General features: G+C 35.1%; 1 protein-coding gene across 1 annotated transcript in view; it reads right to left on the bottom strand.

Annotated features, from left to right (window-relative positions):
• Positions 1 to 312: 312 nt before the first annotated feature.
• Positions 313 to 25,541, bottom strand: part of LOC132552005 (adipokinetic hormone/corazonin-related peptide receptor variant I-like) — an 89,720-nt gene continuing 64,491 nt past the window's right edge. The window contains exons 2-6 of the mRNA XM_060216150.1: positions 11,074 to 11,278; positions 7,993 to 8,097; positions 4,235 to 4,298; positions 2,763 to 2,851; positions 313 to 867 (exon numbers count right to left, since the gene is read on the bottom strand). Of these exons, the coding sequence (XP_060072133.1) occupies positions 488 to 867; positions 2,763 to 2,851; positions 4,235 to 4,298; positions 7,993 to 8,097; positions 11,074 to 11,278 (843 nt within the window). The 3' untranslated portion in view covers positions 313 to 487. The remainder of the gene's footprint in view (positions 868 to 2,762; positions 2,852 to 4,234; positions 4,299 to 7,992; positions 8,098 to 11,073; positions 11,279 to 25,541) is intronic.

A 25,541-nucleotide genomic window follows, 5' to 3' on the forward strand; every position in this document is an offset into this window, starting at 1 on the left:
CGTTTACAATCACATTTTTAGTCTGTTAATACCATCTAGAAAAAAATACCATCTAGAATATCTTCGAATTAAATAGGAATCGAGAGTAATATCTCATAAATACAAAAATATCTAAATAAGTATAATTTTTGAATTGTTAAAGATTAATTATTTCTGTGATTAAGCATCCGCTTACAGTATTGCTTTCTATCACAGATTGATTTTAATTGATACCCATAATTGCCAACGAATATATAACATTTTACCCAACAACAATGTTGTATATACATGTAAATAGGATAATGATATTCCACCTACAACACTTTCCAAGCGTCAACTTTATGGTTACTTTCTTCCAGCATGAACGTAAGCTGAATAGATCGTTAATCATTTAGCTGTATTCCGGCAACCGCTTCTATGTAAGAAATTTTCCATGACACACACGTACATTAATGCAACCGAAAAATCAAATTTGGAGAAATGGATGAGCTTATACAAAGTTGCCAAGTCAAGTGTTTTGTTCGGTGTCGATTGGTAGCTTAAGAGTCATGAAATTGTTTATATTTGCTCTGGACTCATTGTTACATTTTGATGACATCGAAGCAGTGCCTGGTGTCACTTGTGTATGATTTGCCCCGGTTCTTGGAGAATCAACAGTGCCAGAGAATCTGCTGAGACCTGTGCTTGTGTCAACGTCACTATCTTCATAAAACTGATTTGATTGAAATTTTCCCTTGAAGTAGGAACCATTCTTAAAGTTGGCTGGCGTTCTTCTGGTGGAAGACTGGTAGCGTACAATTTCACCCCGAAGCTTCTGTCGTTGCATGGCCGTTTTCAAACAACAGCAGCAGCGAACTAACTCCCTCTTGAAATTGATGGTGAACATTCCTGGAACAGAGTAAACTTTGTGTAAGTGTTTTTTGTTGCCCGATGTCACAAAGGCAATGTTAGGTTGACTACACTGAGTTAGACCATCTCTGATTGGCCTTCAGCCCTATTTGAACTTTTATCCAACGACCCCATTTCCTTGCTTCTCGACGGAAGGCTGTGGTAAACATCCCTGTAACAGAAACGTTCGGGCTGTAAAGAATCTTCAGTTACCTTTGCTTAAAGTAGCGCGCAACTCGTATATTAAAGGTGATTTTGGTAACCTTGCGAAGGTAATCATATACCTATAACTGGGATGTAAATCCTTTTAGGTCAGTATTGATTTAAGTCATTTCAAGAAATGAATAAAAACTTTTCGCTCGATTCAGCGTGTAGATTCCATCCGAAGCAAAGTCGAACAGGAAACCAAAATAGATCATTTAACTTTTATCTCCACCTAGACATCTAGGATTGTGCAACATTGCAGTCAGCCCATAAAGCAGCATGTATGCAACCACTCTTTTTCCGTGATTTAAAGTACTTCAGCATTGTTTGGCACCTAGTGTGTTCGCGAGAGGTATAACTCATCATTTCAATCCTAACCGTTTTATTATCTCGATGGTCGGATATAGTGATCCTTGTAATTTATATATATCGTGAACATCGGGAATGCATGCAATTATGCTAAACTTCAGAATGTTTCGTTTTTCTTTAACATAATAAAGCTTCCAAAATACACATAAAACATTATTTAATATCAAGAATGTCGCATATAGCATCAAAACATGCAACAAGGTATCTACATATGCGAACCAACAATATAGCTCAAAGGTTAGAAGGTATCATCTGTAAGAGTTGCTAAGAGCATCACGTCGACTTATGAGATGAAGGATTAGATCAAATGTCAAGCTAATTATGTTCCGTTTGTTTTATGTGCTTTTCACATGTTTCTGAATACATAATAGATGAAATAGACCCACTGGCACATACAGTATTCCTCCCTGTGAAGCCATACAAATGATAAGCTATAGAACACCCCCATTAACACGTCTACGTTTAAGACTGTATGTACTTTTACCTCACGGAGTTAATGCAGAAACAGGAAACGTTTTTAAACCTAACAGCAATGCTTGACTAGTATTGTGTTCAAAAAAAGAATCATGTTTGCATGGACACCAAGTCCATTTGTTCTTTAATATTTGAATAGAAGTAATATTTTTTCCAACAAAATATAATTTACTATCTACTGGATGTGACTAATGTAGCTCAAATAGGTACATCGCATATATTCCAAAATTCTATGTTTAGTATTATATATTTCACGCAGCCTGTGAAGGTTGGGTCTGTAAACATGGACACAAATTATCAATGTTATGTATGCTAACCAACGGAAAACACAAAAACACTTAAAAGTATCAGCTTTATCTGATTAGCAGCAAGGTTAAAGTAGTCCGTCATAATCACAATTCGGCATTTGGTCTTTGTCAATGTATGTTGTTTTCCCTTAAAACAGCACCAGGAGTGCCATGAGAATGAGTGGCAAAATATCGTTCATTTTTCAGTTAAATCATATTCTGGAAGCAATAACAGAATATTCAGCATATATATGTAACACAAGTCTATCCAGTAACAGCAAAATACCACAGGAGAAAAAACGACATTCCATAATTTTGTTCTGTTAAAAGTTATATCTTCTATGTATTAGATACAAATTCTGTATAAAATTATGTCCTTTATTTCTCTTAACTTCATGTATTTTTTTAAAAATAGATAACATGTACAGTAAAGCACAGGATAACACCATATTGGTTCTATATAATCAGGCGACATGTTTTATTTATGAATTAAGATACACACTTTTCCTGAGATCTACTGACCGTACAATAACCATTTAGCTCTCAGATTAGGATACTTACCATAAACTATTGGATCCATGCAGGAGTTAGAGACAGCGAACAAAAATAATCCTTTCTGTATCTTTGGGTCTAACTTCTTAGCGGAATCTCTGAAATAAAACGAAAAAAATGAGACTTGACTATGAGTAAAACTGTTTGATTGTCAAAAGATTCCTTTTATTTTTCCTGCTAATTACAGAGTAAATGTGTTGAATGGTTACGAGGGAAAAAGTACTTGACACAATGATTACATATGAACCGAAAAATGTTGATGGTTTTCGATCATCCATCATCATTTAAGAAAACGGATCGAAATGGGTGTTCTAGTTGAAAGGAAGAAAATACCATATTATCGGGAATGGCGAGCATCCCCTCAAGCATTATAGGAGTGTTTAAGTGTGTTATTTACAACCGAATGCGATTTTGTGTATATTCTGAGAGAAAAAATCCATTTCTTTTCACAAGACATGTTAAAGTAACACAATAAATATGACTGATATCTCAATAACGGGTCGAAAGATAAAGGGTTTGATGTTTACGTTGGATATTAGCTGTGACATATAACAACATCAGCAGACTTTGATCATGTACATAATATACACATTTAGATCAGCTGAATGAAGATAAAACACCGAATGAATTGAAAACACAGATAAGACGCCGAATGTTTTCAATCGTCTTTACTTTATATTATTGAGCAGGATATGGTAACATATAATAACATTAAGTTTCTTGAGTAGCATATGTTTGTTCGAAATGAAAACAACGAACTTTCACATTTGTTTGGTATCATTACATTTGATATAATGTTAGTTATATTTGTGGTATTGGTAAGGACTTGCTGTCCTCGCAATAGTTTGGTGTAACAAACTGATGACCTTTGATAATTGAACAGCGCTATAGCTATTTCAAGAGCTATCGGCAGGAGATTCTATAACTTCTTCCGGGATAATATTAAGGTTTATCTTAAATAGATAACTGACAGATTTAGGGATTTTGATTTTCTCGGTAAGGGTAAAACTTTAAACAAAAATGGTTCAGATGAGTGTTTAGCCTAAGGTAAATAAGGTAAGCATTTGGCAACGTTAACAAATCTTTATGAATATAGTGGGAAAAAATGTTAATTGTGTTTATTTTACTAGGTAAGAAAAGCAAACCCATTTGTATATTATATTATGCGAATAGTTTGATCGATTGTGCATCTGCAGGGTAAATCTATACAGGCAGATTCATCGTATAATCACCCCGATTGATAGTTGATGATATTGAAGAAGGAAAGTCATCCTTTAAACACCAATTTGACGTAACTCATCCATTGATGCAAATTTTTGCTTCTGCTCTTCACCAGTTCGTTTGTCATTTTTGTCCTGTCTGTTGCTTTTGAGATATATAAAGTTGATAATAGGAATTAAAATAATGTATTTAACATAATAAGAACGCACGCGTTTTTATTTCTACGAAATCATGTACATAGACCGAGTGCTTCCACTTACTTGTCAAACCACCACCAGGCAGATATTACGAAATAAGGCGTCCAACAAAGCACAAACACGCTGACTGAAACACAGATGGAAAGTGTATGTAACTTCTTGATAAATATGTTCATGATCATTGAAAGTTAGCAAACGAACAACCTGATATGCATTTTGAAAAGCAAAAAATGGGAAGGTCAAATACTTATCAATTTACTATCATAAAGCTTACTCGATATCGTCTGAAGAAATCAATTCCGGCATAGATTCATCGTCGTGAAATTACAATCTACTTTGATGTGTAAGAAAGTTATGTAGTGTATCAGTTCTATCTTTCTGTTACCATTTAATGTTTAATTTAGAATAAATCCATCAAAATATGAAAGTGATTTATTCTGTTTTCTGTCTGTATAGCTGTAATACATATTCGCTTTTAGAAATTAAAAACAGACGAGAACATTAAAATCTGGATGCGATTAGGAGGTAAATAATTTTATATCGAAAATATCTTAATGATTACAAAAAAAGTTTTGCCCATTTCCTGTTCATGATTTAATCAAACATGTTCAAAATGAAAAGGGATGTAAAACTCTTTACAAAAAAGAAAGAAAAAATAAGAAACTAAAAATCAATCAGCAACGTACATTTTCAGTTGTACTTATAATAATTATAAATAATTGACTGGTATAAATAACTCATAATCACATCATGCACTAACTCATTGTTCTTGTGATAACAAAGACATTGTGTTTGTTATTGTTTTATGTTTCAAGTGTAAATTTTGTTTGCATAAAGCTTAGATGGTAATGTCCAAAATGAAATCAAACATTGTTTATTATAAGATACTATCCTTCAAATTTTTATGTGAAGATTATTCACAAACACTTGCGAGTCTTAATTCAGATTCAAATATCATATTTGAGGGTTCGCGTATTGAATGATCAAATAGATTCTGACTTCTCTCAGTGTGGAAATTAATCTGATTATTGACGCCTACAGAATGATAAAGAATCCTAGCAAACCATCAATTCTGTTTACATAACTGACATTTTTACATCATAATCAATTTCTGCTCTCCAAAAACTATTATAACCAGATTTATTTTCAACATTGCTTTAATAAGTAATCATTTTCAATTTGTTTTTGAAAAAGGCAAAAATAATCCGATCGTGTCGAAAAATATCGCTGTAAATTGAAGAATTGATAGCTTTTTGGCAAAGGGACGATTTTCAAATTATTTTTGGAAACGGCTTATACAATCATGATGTTGTAAATTGTAATATTAAGTTATGTTATATCAAGTGAATTGGCTGGAATGACGTTGTTCAACGGAAAACGATCACAGTAACAAGAGGCCTAAAGGGTCGATATCGCCGCATTATTTATGAATTGTGATTGTCAGAATGAATTTTGTGGATATATAGGATGTTACACAGATTTCCATTCATATGAGATTTATAAAACAAGTACCGTTTCTCATTTCATCGATCCTCTGGAGAGGTATTATTCGTGACGATTTTCCTTAGTTTCTGATGAACTTGGAGATTTTGTAAACATTCGTGTAAACAGTACTTTATTAGCATAAGATTATAATAATCAATTTTCTCATTCTACATATCTCTTTCTTTGACGATCTCATAATGCGTATAACGCCATAAGATTATGACGTCACAATTTTAACATTTGGCCCTGTTATACCATATTAAGTATGAGTGATTACAATAATGTATGTAATGTACATTGGTCTGTTATATGCCAACATCTTGCACGACAATCCTCGTACTGAGAACAAATCAATAGCGACATGAAACAGAGGTGCAGGAGAGCTGCAATTCAAATATAAAAATTCGCAATAGGGTAGTCGAAATTAGCACGTTTATACAGCTCGGTGGAAAACTGTCTTCATTTCCAATTCTGGAGGTTGTAAGTGCACGATGGACGTAGTCAATAGCTTTCTTGTTATTTTAAGCTCAAAACATCATCACTTTATCTGCGAGTGAAATTGAATGACTTCACGAGACCTTTATGACGTGTTTTTATAAGATCTTCGATAAATTCAGCCTGGTATTTCAACATAAACAAGTCAGCCCAAAACATGGGCACAAATGCTCACATATGTATTCCGATAGCCTGTTGGAAGATCTTACTCGACGAAAATGCTGTCAACCAGAAATTCGAAAATATTTATGATTTCGTCTAATGTATATTTATTTGTTTGATTTGGAACTTTTCTCACGTAATCTTATCTCTTTGAAATGCGCAGATATGAAGACACTATCGACTCTTAACTCAGCGGTTACTTTTTAATGAATTCATGTTCCCAAAACTTTTTTATATTAAATAACTGATGATGGATGGTGAAATCTATCCTGACAACACGTTTTTAAACAACTTTGATTTAAATGGATACGACAGTACGACATCTAATCAAATCATATCTGTTTGTTGACATCTCATCCATTCAACTGGCCAAAAAACAAATCAAGAAGATACGTCAATATAATCATAATTCAAATTCCATAAAACCAGGCCAAAATATGAACAAATCTAAGATTAACACGGAGACTTCTGAAAAAGCTTCATCGACGACATCCGCCATGTACACTTTAGTCAATCCAAGTAAGATGTCTCGCGTTCTCTAACGAAAACAAGGTAAATAGCGGAACCGATGAGCGTCAAACACGTCAACTTCATATCGAACAACGAAATAGAATATTTAGAGTATAGGTTAACTAAGCTGATTGTAAAACATCCCCACAATATCCAACAACCTGCATCTATTGAAACCCTGTGTTACCACCGAGTTTGTCCATCAGTTGACAACTTCTTTCACGAAAATCTTGATAATGGAAGCAGGCCATTGAATTTCTAATCAACTTTGACATGTGAACACCATACGCCGAGAATGCAGGGCTATTGCTATCCAGAAATGGAAAGTTGAGAATAGGGAAATGTAGATCTAAACTATATTTAACTGTTTATGAGGGTTTGACTTCTATTTTCCCTATGGTACTATCAGTTCGATTAATATAATCATTACCATTTGATATAGATTAAATGAATTGCGGTTTTCATTATGAAGAATTATCTTTTACATATGCCTAGGAAGAAGATAGTGGTCATTTAAGCGTAATTATTACCAGAATTAACAGTATCTTAGCCTTATACGCGCGCCTTAAATCAATATGAGAAGCACATTTTCAACCGATATTGGCGCTAGACGCTGAAAGCAAATATGTTAAAGCATTTGATATCATAACTAAATATAAGTAACAAGTATCTAGTTTCCGAAACTCAATTATCCCCAATGTCGTTATAATTCGATCACATATAACTAATAGTCATATTAAACGTTAACACAGTGGTTTGATGGCAACAGGCTCACGAAGTCGGTTTACATGTTTTAAGATGAAGACAATACAGTCTAACCAGTGCCAATACAATGTTTACACAATGTGATAACACAATATACTGTACCTTGTTTTGAAATTAGACCTAACATAACATATTAATTCACACATCGACTCTTTCTGTATTTAAAACTTAAGACATCACTTATCATGATTTTCAGTTTGGTAATTAGTGGTTTCGTGTCATTATCTTATTGGACTTCTTTCATACACGTTTGATGACGAAAAATTAAAATTGCATTTTTTTTCTATATCAATACACCTCAGTTTGTTTTATAGCTGTGGACTGAATTATACGCTTAACTTTACAAAACACTAAATCAGATTTTATATGGTAGCCGTTAGTTCTAATAGTGAAAACCCTCTTACCTATTACTAAAGTCATTTTTAATGTCCGTGTACGTGCTCGACGTATGTTTCCCATAGATGAGCGACGTAATCGACTTCGAGCCTTCGCTGATAAACCGGTTTCTTCTGAAAAACACAATAATAGTTTTCATTACCATATACATTATTTTATCATAGTTCAGTTGATTAAACGTCCCTAAAAGAACTTTTTACAATAAAGCTGAAAACTCTTCCAAAATGTACTTCTTTTTCTTCATTCACTACCACTTAAAAACATTGTATATATATGCCTGATACAAATAAACAATTATTACCCCAAATTTATAAAACAATTCAATCAAAATAGAAATGTGTTTTTATCAATTAGGTACTGTACAAACCGGATGATGAATGATAAATGTTATGTTATGATGTTACTAGGCTTCATAAAGACAATTAAACCCATATGATGAAGAGCTGCCATCCCTGATAAGACTTCATAGAGCATGACAAGTGGTGTGAGTGTTAAATCCGGTTCTTAATTTGACATACTTTACCCATTAGGAAAGGTATCGATAACTTAAATGGATGTGATAAGACCAGGGGCGGATGACCACAAAATTGTGATGTGTGTTAATTCACAGTTGCACTTTTATGATGTTTAACCCTGCCACGCATGGTTACGTATAGCCGTGATCTTCGTACGATGTCTTCTCTCTAATCCCAACCTACTCAGAGGCTATTGACTAAAAAAATAACATCATATCGCCACATATATATATATATTATAGCAAGGGCGTTGAGATTGCTGCAGGTAGATTTTGCTTGTAAACTCCGCTATCTTCCATAACCTCCAGTTACGTTTTAAATCACATGTACAGTGGCACGGTACATAATATGTCTTCATGGACATGGCGATTAAAATGATCAGATGCGATTTTTTTCTCGATACTATTCATTTTTTGTTTGTTTTTGTCTTTTTTTTATTTAGCATTCGACCAGTTTTTTTGTTTTGTTTTTTTACATTCCTGAGTCCCCTTCTAGACCTCAACAATTCCAGCTTTCAGCATCACTGTCGAGACCTAGAAACAGCTTTATAATGCGTTTTAATGAATTCAATACTACGTTCTGCTTCAATTCTATATTTGTGTTGAAAGATGCTATTCGCTAATAAGTTCGTCATTTCTTCTGATGATTTGGATTGGTGTACCTAGCGGGTGATATCGGAGACTGTCATCGATCGGGTCACATGTTTATTCTATAGTTAACTCCTCATATTCCTTTAACCACTAATTGCCAATTATCTTTCACGTGAGAATAACTTTATCATTATTTAGTGTAATACTGATACAAATCAACTTTCCTGAGGCAAACGTTTGCTAATGATCAAATAAAATAGTTATGCCTTAAATCAACGTCAAGCAAGTTAATGTCTAAAAACAGCAATGACTACACACAAGATTTACTATCATGATAAATTTGCAACGACTGAAAGTAAAATGTGATGATTTTGATACGTCCGTCACGTTTGGAACACTAAAGGCGGAGACTGCAATGAATATAGTGATGGAACAAACATTACCACACCTAGTTCTTTTTATGTTTAAATTTACGATTGAAACGTTGAAACAAACATATAGAAAGTACAAACGGTTGCGATTTTGTGTCCAAAGTAATAATTCTTTATCCGATGCAGCAAGTCATTGGCAACAATATGATTGAGAGTATATCACTAACGTTTCGTAGACGGTGTTAAATCCTATCATCAAAGGTATAATATAAATGTACTTTTAACGTGCCGAACTTTTAACATTTCTTTGATCAATTCTGGTTTCTCTCAGTCGTCTCACAGGTTTCACAAGCTAGGTTCTTAGCATCCCTGGTGGGTCCTAAATGGACGAAATAGTTGTATGATAAAGTTTAATTCATTATTTGGCTTTACTGAATGTAGCTCTACATTTGTATAGTAGAAACAATATACATGTAAACGTGCCGAAACGTATCGATAAATACATCATACGAAAAACATTCGGGACGAAACGTCGCGTTGACCAAAACACGTGCAAGCCACGTATAAGTTCTAAAGTATATGATTTGGGGGCGATGGTCATGACAGATGGGGGCACTGGCGGCCTCTTTTATAGTTTCGTAACACTGAAATGACATAAGAAATACATAGTACATGTATCATAACAATTACCCCTATTAAGGAATACTGATAGCAGACTTCCAATCCTTGTGAAACCCGTTCATGTCTAAGCGACGAACAACGAGTATGAAGCACATTTTAATCAGCTTTATATTTCACGGATTGGGAACAGACGACATAACCTCCCTCACTCAGGCAGTGATGCAGAGTAAAGGTATTACTGAAGGTTTCTAGAAGGAATATAATATTGTATATTTTATTTGTAATGGACTGTATGCACTATTTCTATGAAGTATTTACGTGTGGGCTTATATATATCTACATATATATATAAAGAACCTTTAACTCAATGTACAAAAACGCTATCGCAGACTGAAAATGCCAACTTACATTATTGGATGAATGCGAAGTGCTGTGTGATTGGTGTTTGATCTGATAACCAGGATTGGAAAGGCATGGTGTTAGTAATTAAATAAGCCATCAGGACTGAACAAAGCCACAGTGGGAATATCGCCTTTCAATAAACTATAGTTCAACAATGAATCAAACAGCATCATACAATTATTAGTGATATTAGGAGCGACCGAGGAAATCGAAACGATGGGGAGGTGCACTAACCAGATACTTAAAAAAAGGATATCACAATTTCCAATACATGTACGTGATGACCAATTTGTTGGGTTTATCACCCCATGAACTGTCAGGGTCAGTTTGAGGAGGTGTGATCATTAAGTAGCCGATAGCTACCTATATGAACAATATACGTGGAGTCCGTCGCTTCCTGAGAAACACAAACCGTTACGGCCGGAAGCATTGAACTATACACCCAAGACCCACTGATTAAGATTACAACGTAGACTAACGCCCTATCGACTGAGCTTGATTTCGAAATAGCGTAAATACGAATACCGTAACCGTGCCACTATACAAATGAACCAAGACCTGGCAAGCGGTGACGGAAAATACTAACTTACCTCTACTCTGTCGTGTTTTCTTGGATATTTCGAGTAATATTAGGGAGTATGAGGCGGATATGATGAGCAGAGGAAGGGCGTATAATGTGATGATGTTGAAGAGATTGTAAGCGAGTTCATGCTTGGCAGTCGGAAAGAAGTTGAAGGTGACGCACTGTGTATACCAGGGGTGTTGTGGGTGGTGCTCAACGTGAAATATAACACTCTGAAAGTATAAAAAAAGAAAGAAATAGAATTAATGCAAATTATACCTATTAGATATTAGTAAACTACAAACAAGCTCACTTATATACATGTAGGTAAAATCATTTGGTGGATTTTAAGAACAAGGATATTGGAGATAAACTGATGAAATATTTAATTCTGTCAGTACTAGTGAGTAGTAATACGTTTTAGCTATGTTCATCCGGACATTCTCATCTACGTGTTGTTTGTTCTAAGTGGGTATTAGCGTGAACAAAAAGAGTACACGAATTATTTATTCGTTCCGACGTGTTTACTAATCTATATAAAATAAGGCATTGTATCTTGTAATTTTGAAGTGTTCGCCAATAGGGAGTTTACTCATTCGTTAGACAGACTGTTTCATCTGCCAACAGCGCTATTGCTGAAGTAATTTGTGCAGGTCTACGACATCTTAATACGAAGAGTAATTATGTTTAATAAAACCATGCGTCTTGTCTAATGTTTAGCGCATATAGGTCGCTGACTGACATCTTAGTACGATGTGTCTACAAGAAATGTTTTACCATCTCGGCGTTCTTATCCCAGTCTCAACTACGAGGATTTGGTATGAATCTATGTGATTATCAAAGAAGCCTTCAAATTATAACATAATCTGATATTTTCGTCTACTCAATCCATTAACCCTAATCTCTGGGATACACACAAGTAGACACATCTATCATATGTTGATACATGGAAGAGATAGTGAGTAGCATGACGAGGTCGGTATAAACAAAAAACTTAACGAAAACACTTTGATAGACGTTCCGCTTAGTTGAAACAATCTGGCGCGCAATTAGACAGGTGTGGGATATAGTTTTCAACGACGTGGGTGAGATTAATTGAAAACAAAAATGAACAAGGCATGCCTGCTGCATTTGATATCAGATTATTGTTAACAAGGGATCAGCAGATTTTATCTATGAAACCTTTCTTCTAATACAAACCATACAAACCAAATACGTTTCTGGCATAAAATGCTAAACTTTCTAAATTTTGTTTTATTGTTTTGTAACATTCTTTGACAGGATAATGGAATGTGATATAGAGGAATAAAAATTTAACCACAAACGATTATTTTTTATGGCGGATATTAATAGATACGTGAAATAAAGACAAAAATAAGTCGTCTGACTAGGGGAATATAACGTTGTTTCCAGATTGTATCGCAGCGTGAAATGTTTGGGTTATTTTACGACGTGAGTTCCTTGTGGTACGGGAGTCCTGTCACATTTAATCATGAGTAATTAGAACAAAGTTGCTTGCCCAAGAACACATTCAAGACAACACAAACTGGTCTCAGTCTCCAGAGCAACACAAACAGCCTCAGATCTTTCCGATTAAAGAATGGAACAACAGGATCTGCTATTCTACCCCATCGGGCAGAAATATCCACACTACCGGTGAAGGTAAGTTATACTGCCCGCACAGGAAGTGTTATTTCGTGTTCGTGTAATTGTTAATGACGTCATTTTTTATGACGTGTCGTGGTCAGTTTGGGGTCATTGACGTCATTAAAAAGTGTCATCCGGGCCTCAAATGCAAATGACTATACCGCTGGTGATGTCACATGTATTAATTTGCTTTTTTATTTCTTAAGAGGGAAAATGGTATAAAATGGATCATTCCCTACTTTGAGGGTAAGACTAATAGAATCTTCCCCTACCCTGAAGGTGTGACAGAAAAATCTCCAACCCGAAGGGTGATTTTTTTGTTGTTGTCTAATCCGAGGTTCCGAGGGTTGGATATTTCTCTGTCACACCCTCTGAGGTTAGCGGATGATTTTTTTCTCCCACCCCATTATTTCCGCCACGACGTCAAAAGAAAAAAATCCCGCGGTACAATTGTCTGAATGGCGCATGAATATCGCCATTCACGTTTCATGACTTCACCGTTTCCATGTAAATCATTACGCAAATAAATATAGATCTAAAAAATCAATCATATTTATTAATTAATAATTTACAATATAGTATATCATTTATTATATATCAATGAAATGGATCAACATATGCAATATATACCACCTTCATATATAAACAGTTGTTTTTCTCGCTGTCACTTCAAAGTGTACCCTTGCCGACATAACATGAAATATGTTCCTATGGGGCGAAAAGTGTCAAATATTTTCCACATCCTACCAGTTGCACCTACTTTCACCACACTTCCTACTTTGAAGTTCACGATTGATACCAATTCTGTTATGTTAAGTTTGGATTTGCTTCAGGATGCCGATAGCTAGCAGACGATGTCTGTTTACCCGAACTTCCAGTTTAGCACGTGCTAATCGTCACGAGGCTATCTCCCCCTAGGGGTTGACAGGCTGATCTTTCCCGGCTAAAGTGAGAGACAAGGCTGTGAATGGTGGGAGAAAGAGAAATATCTACCCTCGGAGGAGCTAACTGACGTCTAACCCTCGGTAAAGCATCGGGCGTCTGCCTTTTACACTACTGTTCAAATCCATACAAATGTACATGTATTAGACACGTTCCGTCAAAGTAATACTTTAACGTGACATGTAACACATGGCCGATCACCTCATTAAATGTCTCACTCATGCGTAAGGTGCGCTTTCGACTGCACATACAGATAGTAAAGTATATTTTAGCGGCACCGTATTGGCGATAGTGATATTTAGATTAAGATATGACAGAATTTAACGAAAACCAAAACCATGGCCAGAATTGTAACGTTATTTTGAAACATTTAGGTTGTTTGAAGACGGTGTCCTATGAGAAAGGAGCAGACCTAGGTAGTATTGTACAGCGCCATTTTACTGGAATCATACCATGGTAATTTCCATGAGTCAAAATTTCGCGATTGTCCTTTAAAACGGTCGAATCGTATTTCAACCAATCATAATTTCGTAATATGGATATAAACTTGATATCTTATACAGGCGTGTCTCATTATTTCACGAATTAGATTTTTGCGATCACGTTAATGTATCGCGAAATAGCGAGAATATCCTCCCCGCGAAAATAATGTACGGTATTTTAACGACGCCGAAAAGAAACCATTACCCATAAGCTCCATTGTCAAGCAGATGGCATCAATATTTATATATATTGTAAATATGCCTTCATTGTTTCACCTTATTAATATACCCTCACTATTTATATGTTTCAATTTCCTCGGAAGGTTTTGTGCAGTGTATAATCTAATTAAAATTCCTTTTGTCCTTTTATTTCTCTAGGTACACTACAATTGTAACGTACCTAAATGAGTGTGATTACAAGTTAGTTTTAAGTGGATTGGTGTGTTGTAGTAAAAGGAATAAACAGATGATAAATTTCCCTTCGGAATCCTACATGTACTCTAGTGCATATGCTGAATGTGTGTAAGGGTGTCTCTCGGGTCGGTAGCGATAGTGAACATTTTTATCGTTCTTTATTAAATGTATTTTATTTCATAATCTATTAAGGTGATTATTTGGAAATAAATTGTGTGATAGTTGGCGGCATGTATAACTGTATTAGAAAAGTAAAGAAAATGAATGAGAGTATCAGCTACACAAGCTTCTATATCATGATTCTGGGATCTTATTTTTTTGCTCTAGTTTTGATATAACAGCTAACCGGCGTTTTTTAAAAATTATTGATGATAACTTTTTTTTCCGTTTCTTCTTTCTTTTTTTGTTTTTGTTTTTGTTTTGTTTTTTTTTTTTTTGTAGGGTTGTTGGAGATTTTTATATTTTTGGCGCCTTTAAGTATAATCATTTTTGTGACTTTTCCATTGTCTGCTGGTGAAACCATGATGCGTTGGAGCACAACTGGCCAAGTGTTTAATAAAGCGTAGCCGAATCGTCCCTAGTACATTGTTGTAATATTGATTTTTTTCGATATTCTGTTTAAAATCTCATCGCACTATTTTTCAACCTTAACGCATAATATATCAGAGTAAAACCGAAAACGTTGATCGATTCCTTACTATCTACAACGTACATCATGACTTCACATTTGTCTAATAACGATGACTATGTAGTCATTGAAACGTCATATTCTAATCTTCTAAGGTTTGTGTTATACAAACTTTTATCCTAATATCATATATTGTTATACAGGTGATCCCTGTCAGAAGGCGTGGCATTGTGTGAGATATAATGAGCGAAGAAAATGTATTGATTATACAGAAACTCGTAGTTTGGACATCATTTACTCTGTCACGTGATTATTTGACTAGGGTGAATTATTCTGAATGACAATAGGGATTTTTTAAGATACGAGTATGTTTCGTTGAGATATATAATTTGGTTTCAGTAGAGATCATTATCGATCATGAGCTGATATCATAAGGATGTCTACCGGGTGGAAACTTACTGCCAAAAGGTTTATCAATTAATCAATCATCCGGACTTGTGAATCTAGTAGCTCTTTAAACAGTCAGTCGAATACCAAACGGAAATTACAATAAAAAAATCCGAAGTAACTAATTCGACATGACATGCGATGTTTTAAGTTTTTAATTAGATATATCATGCAAGCTCAGCCGTCGAGAATTTGACACATTTGTCACTTACTATGGTATCAAAAATTATTATCCAATAGCTATAACGCTGATTAAGATTGTGTGGTATCATTGGTAGGAGGTTAAGATTTCTGTGGTACCACGGATAGGAGATTACGATTATGTGGTATCACTGGTAGGAGGTTAAGATTGTGTGGTATCATTGGTAGGAGGTTAGGATTTCTGTGGTACCACGGATAGGAGATTACGATTGTGTGGTATCACTGGTAGGAGGCTAAGATTGTGTGGTATCATTGGTAGGAGGTTAAGATTTCTGTGGTACCACTGGTAGGAGGTTAAGATTGTGTGGTATCACTAGTAGGAGGTTAAGATTGTGTGGTATCACTAATAGGTGGTTAAGATTTCTGTGGTACAACTGGTAGGAGGTTAAGATTGTGTGATATCACTGGTAGGAGGTTAAGATTGTGTGGTATCATTGGTAGGAGGTTAAGATTTCTGTTGTATCACTGATAAGAGGTCACGATGGTGTGGTAAATTGATAGGAGGTTACGATTGTGTGGTATTACTGATAGGAGGCTACGATTTGTGTAGTATCACTGATAGGAAGGTAAGATGTGTGATACCATTGATAGGGGGTTAAGATTTGTGAGGTATCGCGAATACTCTTATCATGGAAGGCCTGTAAGGCAAAATACATTGGTACAGCTAATAATCCCTGGTTAATATATATCACCCTCTCTCTCTCTCTCTCTCTCTCAATCTATCTCTCTCAGTGTGTTCAATCCTCACTGACAAGCATATGGCTATCAACGTTTTTTAACGTAGATCTTAACTTTTTTTATCAGGTTCATTAGTTTTTTTACTTAAATGAATCTACATCTTCTTCCTATTAAAGAAACTAAACCACGTCTTATTTTCAAGGCTTAGGGTAAACTGCCATGTTGAATTTGTTTACTAGTCCAGTGGAGACCTATGCTGAATCTTTGTCCTGTAATTTGATACAAATAATTATCAAATCACTGGTATTCAAAACCATGAAATTAAGGAAATTTAGGTGTAACTTGAAATATATATCATTTATCTTAACGGCGTATCTTAAGTGAAAAAAAAAAGTATTAATACATGTACACAAACGTCTTGACGATTTTCATTTATGAATCTATTATGTTTGGCAATTGCGCTTGAAATGCAGAGTCAGATCGGAGTTAAATGGCATCAAAGGCACTTTAACAGACTGATATAGAAATTGAAATGAAAACAAATTTTCTAAGGTATTTTTTTAACTTGAGGGTACAATATTGGTGGCGGTTTCAACATCCGTGTTACTGCCTAGATAATGACATAAAGTGAGTTTTGCCTCAGATAGAAGCCGGGAACAATTAAGCGAAAGTAGATGAACACTAGATAGAGTTAACAGATGCAATTCCCAATTGAACCGTGTTCAGGCTTAAGGAAATTATTACAAATTAAAATTGCAATACAAGTTTGAATTTTGCTTAAAAGAACATTTCACCAAAGAAGCAATTTCAAGTTATACAAATAAAACTAAATGAAAACTCTGTATGTTATTAAAAATATTGATAGTAATTAACTTTACATTAATACTACAGTTAGTGTTCAAAGGTAACCCAAAGTTCTAAAATTAACAAAACCTTGGAAGTGTTTATTTTGACCAGAAACACAAAGATTAATTCCAGCGGTGAGTTTAAATTCGAACATGCGCATTAGTGTTTTTATAGTTGACGACTCCAAAACAAATGGCTAACTGTGACAACTCACTGATTCGCTGTCACGAGGTTAGCTCTAATTCGCTAAAATCTGAATCAGTGAAGAAATAAAGAACAAAACATTTGATATTAGTGAAGCTGTTTAAAGATAGAAGACGGCAACCGGGACCGCCTCACTTCCGGTGAACGATACTAGTGTTGGTAATACAGTTTACACGAAGTTTCACTCGCTAGCATTCAGGCATGGACACTTTAGTATACTCCTGTAACCACTTCATATAACGGCATTATATACATATATGTCTTTGTCACCACTTGAGGTAATTTAATTATCATATTGCAACTTCCGTTTACATGACACACGTGGTCATAATGCGTGAACTTAAGTCCCCATGTTGAGGTATGTCTGTGATTTCACGTGTTATCGGAATAAAGCTGATGCATTAGTCAAGTGCATAGTAGTAAAGACTATGTTTAGATATAATACATGCATTTTCTGTTCAAATGCATGTTTTTTTCATCACTGAAAAAATACAGCATATTTTTGGCGTTGAATACAGTAATGCCCCTCTGATGTCAAATCAACATCTATAGTTATTTCTATGATTTGAGTGCCTCTGTTTGAAGAGGCTGCTTTTTTGTTTAAGTCTCCTTGTGATATTGCGGAACTGCGACTGAATTTATAGTGGTATCACACTGAACTATATTGCTGCGAACATTCAACAGGACACCAAACCAGGTAAGCTACAGACAATGGGTAAATTATTCTTTACACTGCAACATTACTGATCGTTGAACGAGGAGTAGTTAGTACCATTTATAAAGACTCTACTATGTCTCGGCTAGGAGGCAAGTGCGAAAACCTTTCACGAAAAGGTGAACGCTCAACTAAATGCCAAAAGCGAGGCAATGTCTAGAAAGACACTTAGTCGCTTAGGAAGAGGAGAAAAGTCAGATTGCAAATTTAGTTTCCTCGTTTTCATAGTTGGATCAGCGGGTTTGCATCACAAGGGCCTCAAAAACGCAAATGCATTCATTATTAATTACAATACAACATTTTCAAAACTATCGTAATCGACAAGACATATATATTTACTTTATACGGTGTATTAAAATCATGTTTAAATATACAAGTAGTGATAATCTGAAAACGTTCATTATATTATACTCCAGTGTTCGCATACCTCCAGTCATCGCTTAAGTCAACTATATACCCAGTCAAGCAGACAAAACATGCTCCTTTGCGGAATGAATTAACTTGCTCAAGTGCCAAAATGATGGCACACGTGTAGGCACTTGTTGTTTGTAAAAGCGATGAAAGTAGCATGATCAGAGACAGATTGACTGATAGAAGAGAATGTGCTAATAACGGTCAAAGGGGAACATTAGATTTCTATAATAATAACACATAACCTATCAGCAATGATTGATCGTGTCGCGAAACACGATCAATGGCCTTGAACCCTGTCACACCCCTAAAGCTTTTTCCAATGCATACTAATATCCTTTAACAAATCACGTGTTTAAGACTCGTGTAATGTTTCACATGCAAATAGGTCCGTTCCTGATTAAATTTGATTTCGGAACGATAAAGCAAGGATTGTACGCTGATATACCGTATTATACAGCCCTCGGTGAAGTAATACCATGTTTTATCTAGACTTTCTTCGGATAAAAGGAGCTTTACAACTCCTCATACATAAATAACGTCCTCATTCTATGACTTGGGGGACGGGTATATTATTGAAACGACACCGAGTTTCGTGTTATTGTCAGGCAGGGTCGACATCGTTGTAATCCATCGCAATGGCACATAAGGCTCCAGGGAACCGTTGCAAGGCGTATTGCTCACATTTGCTGTCTCCGATAGATTCCGTCCACATAAATCTTTACCGAATAACTGACAAATGATGAAAGTGGTCAATAGGTCCTATCTTCATTTAATGTCTTCTCTCCTTGAATAATATATGGACATGATGCTACTCTAAAAGGTTTCGACTTTGGGTGATAAATTAAACGTGACTTTATCAAACTACGTTGTATATCTGAAGTGTCACTTCTTCAGTAACTCATAAATATGATTTAAAGAACGGAATATTTGCAATCTTCGGAACAACCATGTAAAAATACAGATATCTTTCGAAGTTATTTTGAATTTCAAGTGTCTATTACAAGATGCTATGTACAATGTAGTTATATGTTTTCTTTTATTAAACTCCCGTTATTTATGATTCGAAGTGAATATTCTGATGTACCTACAGAGGATCCAATTGCTTCTCTTAAGCCTGGGTTATATAAAGAATACAAAGCTATATGAATATGTCATTTTCTTGGAAACGTTAAGTTTTAAAGTTTCACTATTAATTGGAGCATTTTCTTTACACAATCTGTTCTGATATGACTTTAGATGCTACCAAGGTGTTAAGCTGAGTACAAACAAAAGCAAACCATTACTCTTGGTTCCATTGATTTATTGATCTCGTTCCTCGAACCAGTCGTGGTCGTATGAAGATAAGACGCTTAAAGAATCACTGGAAGAAACGATATAACAGAGTGAAAGGGTATGAGTTACAATGTACCAGGATTCGATATCTCCATACAAATTTAGTGATAATTGCATTAAATACAGATAAGAAATTTCACCGTATTATGCAGATTTGTTTCCTTAGAACTAGTAATGGATTTGAAGAGACGTTATGAAAATTTACTCCGGTTAGGAAAAATGTACAATATAAAGATTTCATAGTAGGTAGCCCTTTACATTCGATAAGACCTTAAAGATAGGTAAAAGTCTTATTCTTATCCTCTCTCAAAACACGTCTGAAGGGATTTTATTCCCGATCTATCTGAAATGCATCAAATAAACTTTAAACTGTCTAAAACTCAAACAACTGACATGTTTGTTAAAGGTTTTCGCATTTTCGCACGAGGAGTTTCCTGGTAGTCTGGTGTATGCCTTAAATCAGACTTACTTACCCTTTGTAAAATATACATATACATGTATATCAAGCATGTGAGAACGGCGCATGACCTTCAACAATTTGATCTACTGGTTTCATATAAAGATTACAATAAAGAAACGGTGGCGTTTGTTTTCTTTATAATCATGCTGAAATATCACAAAATTTCTGTTTTATACTCTTTTCTATAGATATACACAGGATATCATATTGTGTTATTTCATTAACCAGATAATGTTCCTTATATAATATCTAGTAAATTTACAATAAAAAAGACTTTAATGACACGTCAGTGACATCAAGCATGGGTGGGGAGATTTGAAATAGATAAACTAGTTGTGGCATCGCACGATACCAAAACACCACGCACACGAACGATATTGACAAAAAGTATCTGAAAGACGTCTGAGCATTTTCGCAATGAATTGAATAGATCTTCTTGAATCTTTAATATAAAACTAGTCATTTTTGGGGGAACAATCATGGTCACCATCCGTGTATAAATCATTAGAATACACAGAATATTATTCGGTCACAAAATGCCGAATGGTAATATCATCAACCGTTGCTATCGCCCACGCTTTGTGCTATCGTGTCACATGATTCCACAGTCATAACTACATTTATTATTCTATCCCACGAAATGTTTCAAATTGGTCAAACTAAAGCATAAATGCTACAGAACATTTACCGTCTTTAGGCGGCTTATGTTAAGGTCAATAGTTAAGTTTGCAGTAAGTCATGATTATCATTTTTTTCCTTTTTTCGTTTTGAAATTAAAGAAAAGTGAAAAAATATATCTTTTCAAATATCATTACAAAACGTGTAATGGAGCTTGTCCAAAAATATCGACTTTCAATTTCAATATTATCATTTTCAGAGAATGTAAGAATACAATACGCTGATAGTGCGGATCTTATCCTGATATGGGTTGTGATATAAATAAAAAAATTGCCATATTTAATAGGTATTTAGTTGCAAGGTAAGGATTGCATAAATTATGGAATGTACATTCGTTTATATAGATATTCACAATTTAATTTGCTTTAGAAATCTATTTAACAGGAAAAGCAAAATAAACTTCAGAAAATAAACACATAAAACTAAAGACATGTCGGCAGTCTCGGAAAAATTAAAAGAAAACACTGTATATTGTCGGTCTGTTGTGTATCTTAGTAAAAGGATAGTTATGAAGCCAAAGTTGTTCTACTTCACCATTTCACACTAAATCTAATTCCTTTTAAACTCCTAATGAACTTATCACCATGTGAGGCAAAGAAAATATTGACCATCTCGAGAGATACTGCTTCCAACTAGACATAATGGAGAAGGCACTCTTATGTAATTTTTTCTGTTTGTACAACTCGATGAAATGAATGACGACTCGGAACCCGCAGTGAAGAATATAAAATTTTGGACTGCATTCGTAGTGTTTACATGTCGAAGTTGATTCGATATTCATGGACGGCTTTTGTACAAGAAGTTGTCAGCTGACCTGACGGAAATACTCGTAACATTGGGTTTCAAAAGATGCAGATTTATTTTTAGGAAGGTCATCATAGTGATCCAATAGAAAAGTCTTGTATCTATTAGTGCGATATGAAGCTGGACCTGTTTGATTCTCATTAGATTGCTTGTTAGTTCCGTAATTGAATACATTGCTCTAATTTGAGAACGTGACATTACTTACTTGGATTGACCAAGTTTTACATAGTGGGTGTCGTCGATAATACTGACTTTTATGGACACCTGGTCTTATTCTCCTTGAACAACTTCAGGACTGATCTCTCTTTATCTTTAACTTTCTTTATTTTTAAATAAAATTCATACTGAAATTGATGGTTCCTACCGTATGGCCAAATATTTATGAATTGAACCTTTTGTTGTCTCAATGATTTAGCCCTGAGCAAAATTCAAGAGTTTTTAAAGGACTATTCAGTTGTATGATGCAGTTTTATTTACATTTGCCAATATCGTTTTAGTTAACCTTGTATATTATTTGTATTGCAGGATGCGATTCCATTATCTTGTCTCTTTTGTACAATCTTATGTAACTGACCACATATGAGACAGATGTAGCTATCAACATATACGCTCCTTAGAGGCGGTTGCTAAGTGTGCCGGAATGACGTACACAAATTTGGTAAGCATCGAGTTTTTTTTTTAGAAAACATGAATGACAATAGAAACCAGTAAAATAAACACGTCTTGTCCAGCTTCAGTTCATTGTAAAGTTGTGTTTAGTCTTGCTAAATATCAATCTGTCCTTTATCCTCAGGGAGTTTGTAACCGACAAATTTTTACAATCGTAGAAAAGATGCTGAACCATTCACGTGTTTTCGCCAACGCTGTTTTCTTCAAATCTACTATTCACGGCATCGTTATACTTGTCAGAAACAGATATAAACATGGGAAACAGTTCGGAAGTACGTTTTTGACATTTTCATATGATTGAAGAGAAATAACTTGTTTTACGCGGTGCACATACATCATGCTACGTTTATATGTTTGTCACAATGTCAACAATGTTCTTCCGGAAATTTGTCACTAGTGTATTACACACAAAAATCGATAGTGATAATAAAAAAAAAAGTTAAATTTGAATGAAAATAGCGAAACAAAATGGCTGCCTCAATCTTATTTTGTTCTCCACAAGTCTGCTGCTGGTTGTCCATCATGGATCCAGTGTGATTTGTCGGCTTCATTGAGTGATTAGTCAAATCTGACTGTTGAAGAAGTTGTTAAGTTGTAACCTAAAAATATCTATTTTGTTCAAAAAAGGTCATTATAGGTAGGATGGAATGTTTGATTCTAGTTGTTTTTTTCTCGCGGACGGCATTAGACTGAAGGTATATAACACCAGTCTAATTTACTTATTATGAATAGCATCATGGATGTTTCTAGTTCGACTTGCGTGCTTATCCATACATTATGTAATAAATGAGCGATATCCACACAGAAGAACCTCGAGATCTGCTCCTCAATATGTACGGGAAAAAGACTCTGGGGATATTAAGATATTGTGTAATTTATTTTTAACTGCCTTTTAAATGATACTTTGAAAGAGATAAAATAGGTCAGCAAGTTATTTAGGGTAACAGTTAAATTTATGTCTGATCGAGGATATTCATTTATAATACAGAGTTGACAATCAGGCATTAAGCAATCATCAATCGGAACTCCCACTATGCAAATTATGTTTTATTCATAACCGCTGTGCCGTTTATTAGAGATTTAATTTCCAAAAACATACTTAATACGCTGCCATCAGATTGAGCAACAACCGTGTGACTTTCCCTAGTTCATACTTCAGTAACATCAATCCCTCTCTATCGTCTAGCGCTCAGACAATTCATTACCAAATGCGAATCTTCGGACAACCTACAACCTGTTACAAGTCTCTCCACGGAGTTTTATTTAGAATATATTGTCAGCAGAATGCGCTCTCCTAATCTAGGTACAGTGCGTGAACAGTTCCCACAACTCCGTATTTTTATATACGAATGTAACCTCTCAAGTCCGATTGGTCTGAGCTCACTACAATAACATTAACGATCACTTACCCCTGACAATATGATATGTCGTCAATGCATTGCGCTCTCGGCCTACAAGATAAGATTGAATTAGGGACGACTAACTATATTGAGGTACTAGTTCGATGTTTCCGAGGATTTCATTACTGATGCTCTATAAGTCTGGTGGGCAGGACCTTTGTCACTCACTCTTCTGTTGGTTATTTTAAATCAGGAAGACAAAATTGACATTTAAACACGTATGTCTAGCGTATATACCGAAATATCAAACATACAACTCATATTTTTGCCATTGGAGAGAAGGCATACAAATATAGGGAGAGGAAAAAGCCTTTGTCATAATGCAAGTAAAATGACATCCAGCTCGAATAGCATGTCATGATATTATTCTTTTTACGTATTAACACGTATCATCTACATCGCTGTGTATATCATCCTAAAATGTATGCAGCAAAGGAGCGAACTAAACAGTTTCTTCGTCTCATCAACACAGCAAAAGGTCATTAGGGCCACAAATTGAACAAGTAAACGTATTGAATTGACCCAGTGCAACAAAGAAAGCTCAGGCATGGTTTTGTTTATTGTTAATTTATTAACGTCATAGCAACAACTATGTTGATCTACTGATGGCATCCCTAATCATGTGAAGTAAATGCACGTGTTTTGTGTGTGTGTGTGTGTGTGTGTGTGTGTGAGGGGGGGGGGGGGGGGGTGTCTCCGATATATTCATGTGAGCCCCCTTGCGATAGTTTGGCAATGATGCCAACTTTATACCACATTGAAGTATGCTAACCAGCACCCAGCAGGATACTAAACCCATACCATATTGACGAACATTACTATTTAATTTCCATAGGCAGATCTATTGCGGACAAAAAGATCCAAAACTTAACGAAATCAAGCAAATGGACACTGTAAACGGCCAATGTTGAAACGCTCACAAATAAAGCTTAACACATTAACTATGGAATTCCCATCTTGTTAAACTTGGCGATACTCTATAATTTGGAATATATCAAATATTTCAAAAAGAAGTTTTAGACATGTGATATGATTTTATCGCTTGCTTGCCCTGCAAGTAAAAAAGGCTGTGTCCGTTGGCAATGAGTGGTACAATGTAGCTACCATTTTTAGAGCTTCTGTTTAGTATCGACAAAAAGTGGCCATAGTAAGTCATATCTCATTCAACCTGCCGCAAACCTTTCAGATAGTCAATAATTTTGACTATATCAAATATTTCAAAAAGAAGTTGTAGATTTGTAATATGATTTTCGAAATTTTCCCTTGGTACGTATCGACCAAGGGACACCACACAAAGCATGCTGCAACTTGAGGCCGACCATGAGTTGTGATGTCAAGGGAGATCTAAATAGGAAAAGGAGATTAGATTCCAAATTTACTCGCTTTTTACGAGTCGTGATACAGGGAGAGCAGGCATAATTCTAAGGGCCTACAACTATGAAAAAACAGTCGGGTAGTTTTTAATCTGAAGGGTGTTTTTACTGTCCTAAATAAGGATAAGACCAAACTTTTTCGTGTAAGCAGTAAAGCAGATA

This window comes from Ylistrum balloti, unplaced genomic scaffold (assembly GCF_031769215.1).
Source record: "Ylistrum balloti isolate Yb309-2 unplaced genomic scaffold, AGI_CSIRO_Ybal_v1 Utg370230, whole genome shotgun sequence".
In the NCBI taxonomy this organism is placed as follows: domain Eukaryota; kingdom Metazoa; phylum Mollusca; class Bivalvia; order Pectinida; family Pectinidae; genus Ylistrum; species Ylistrum balloti.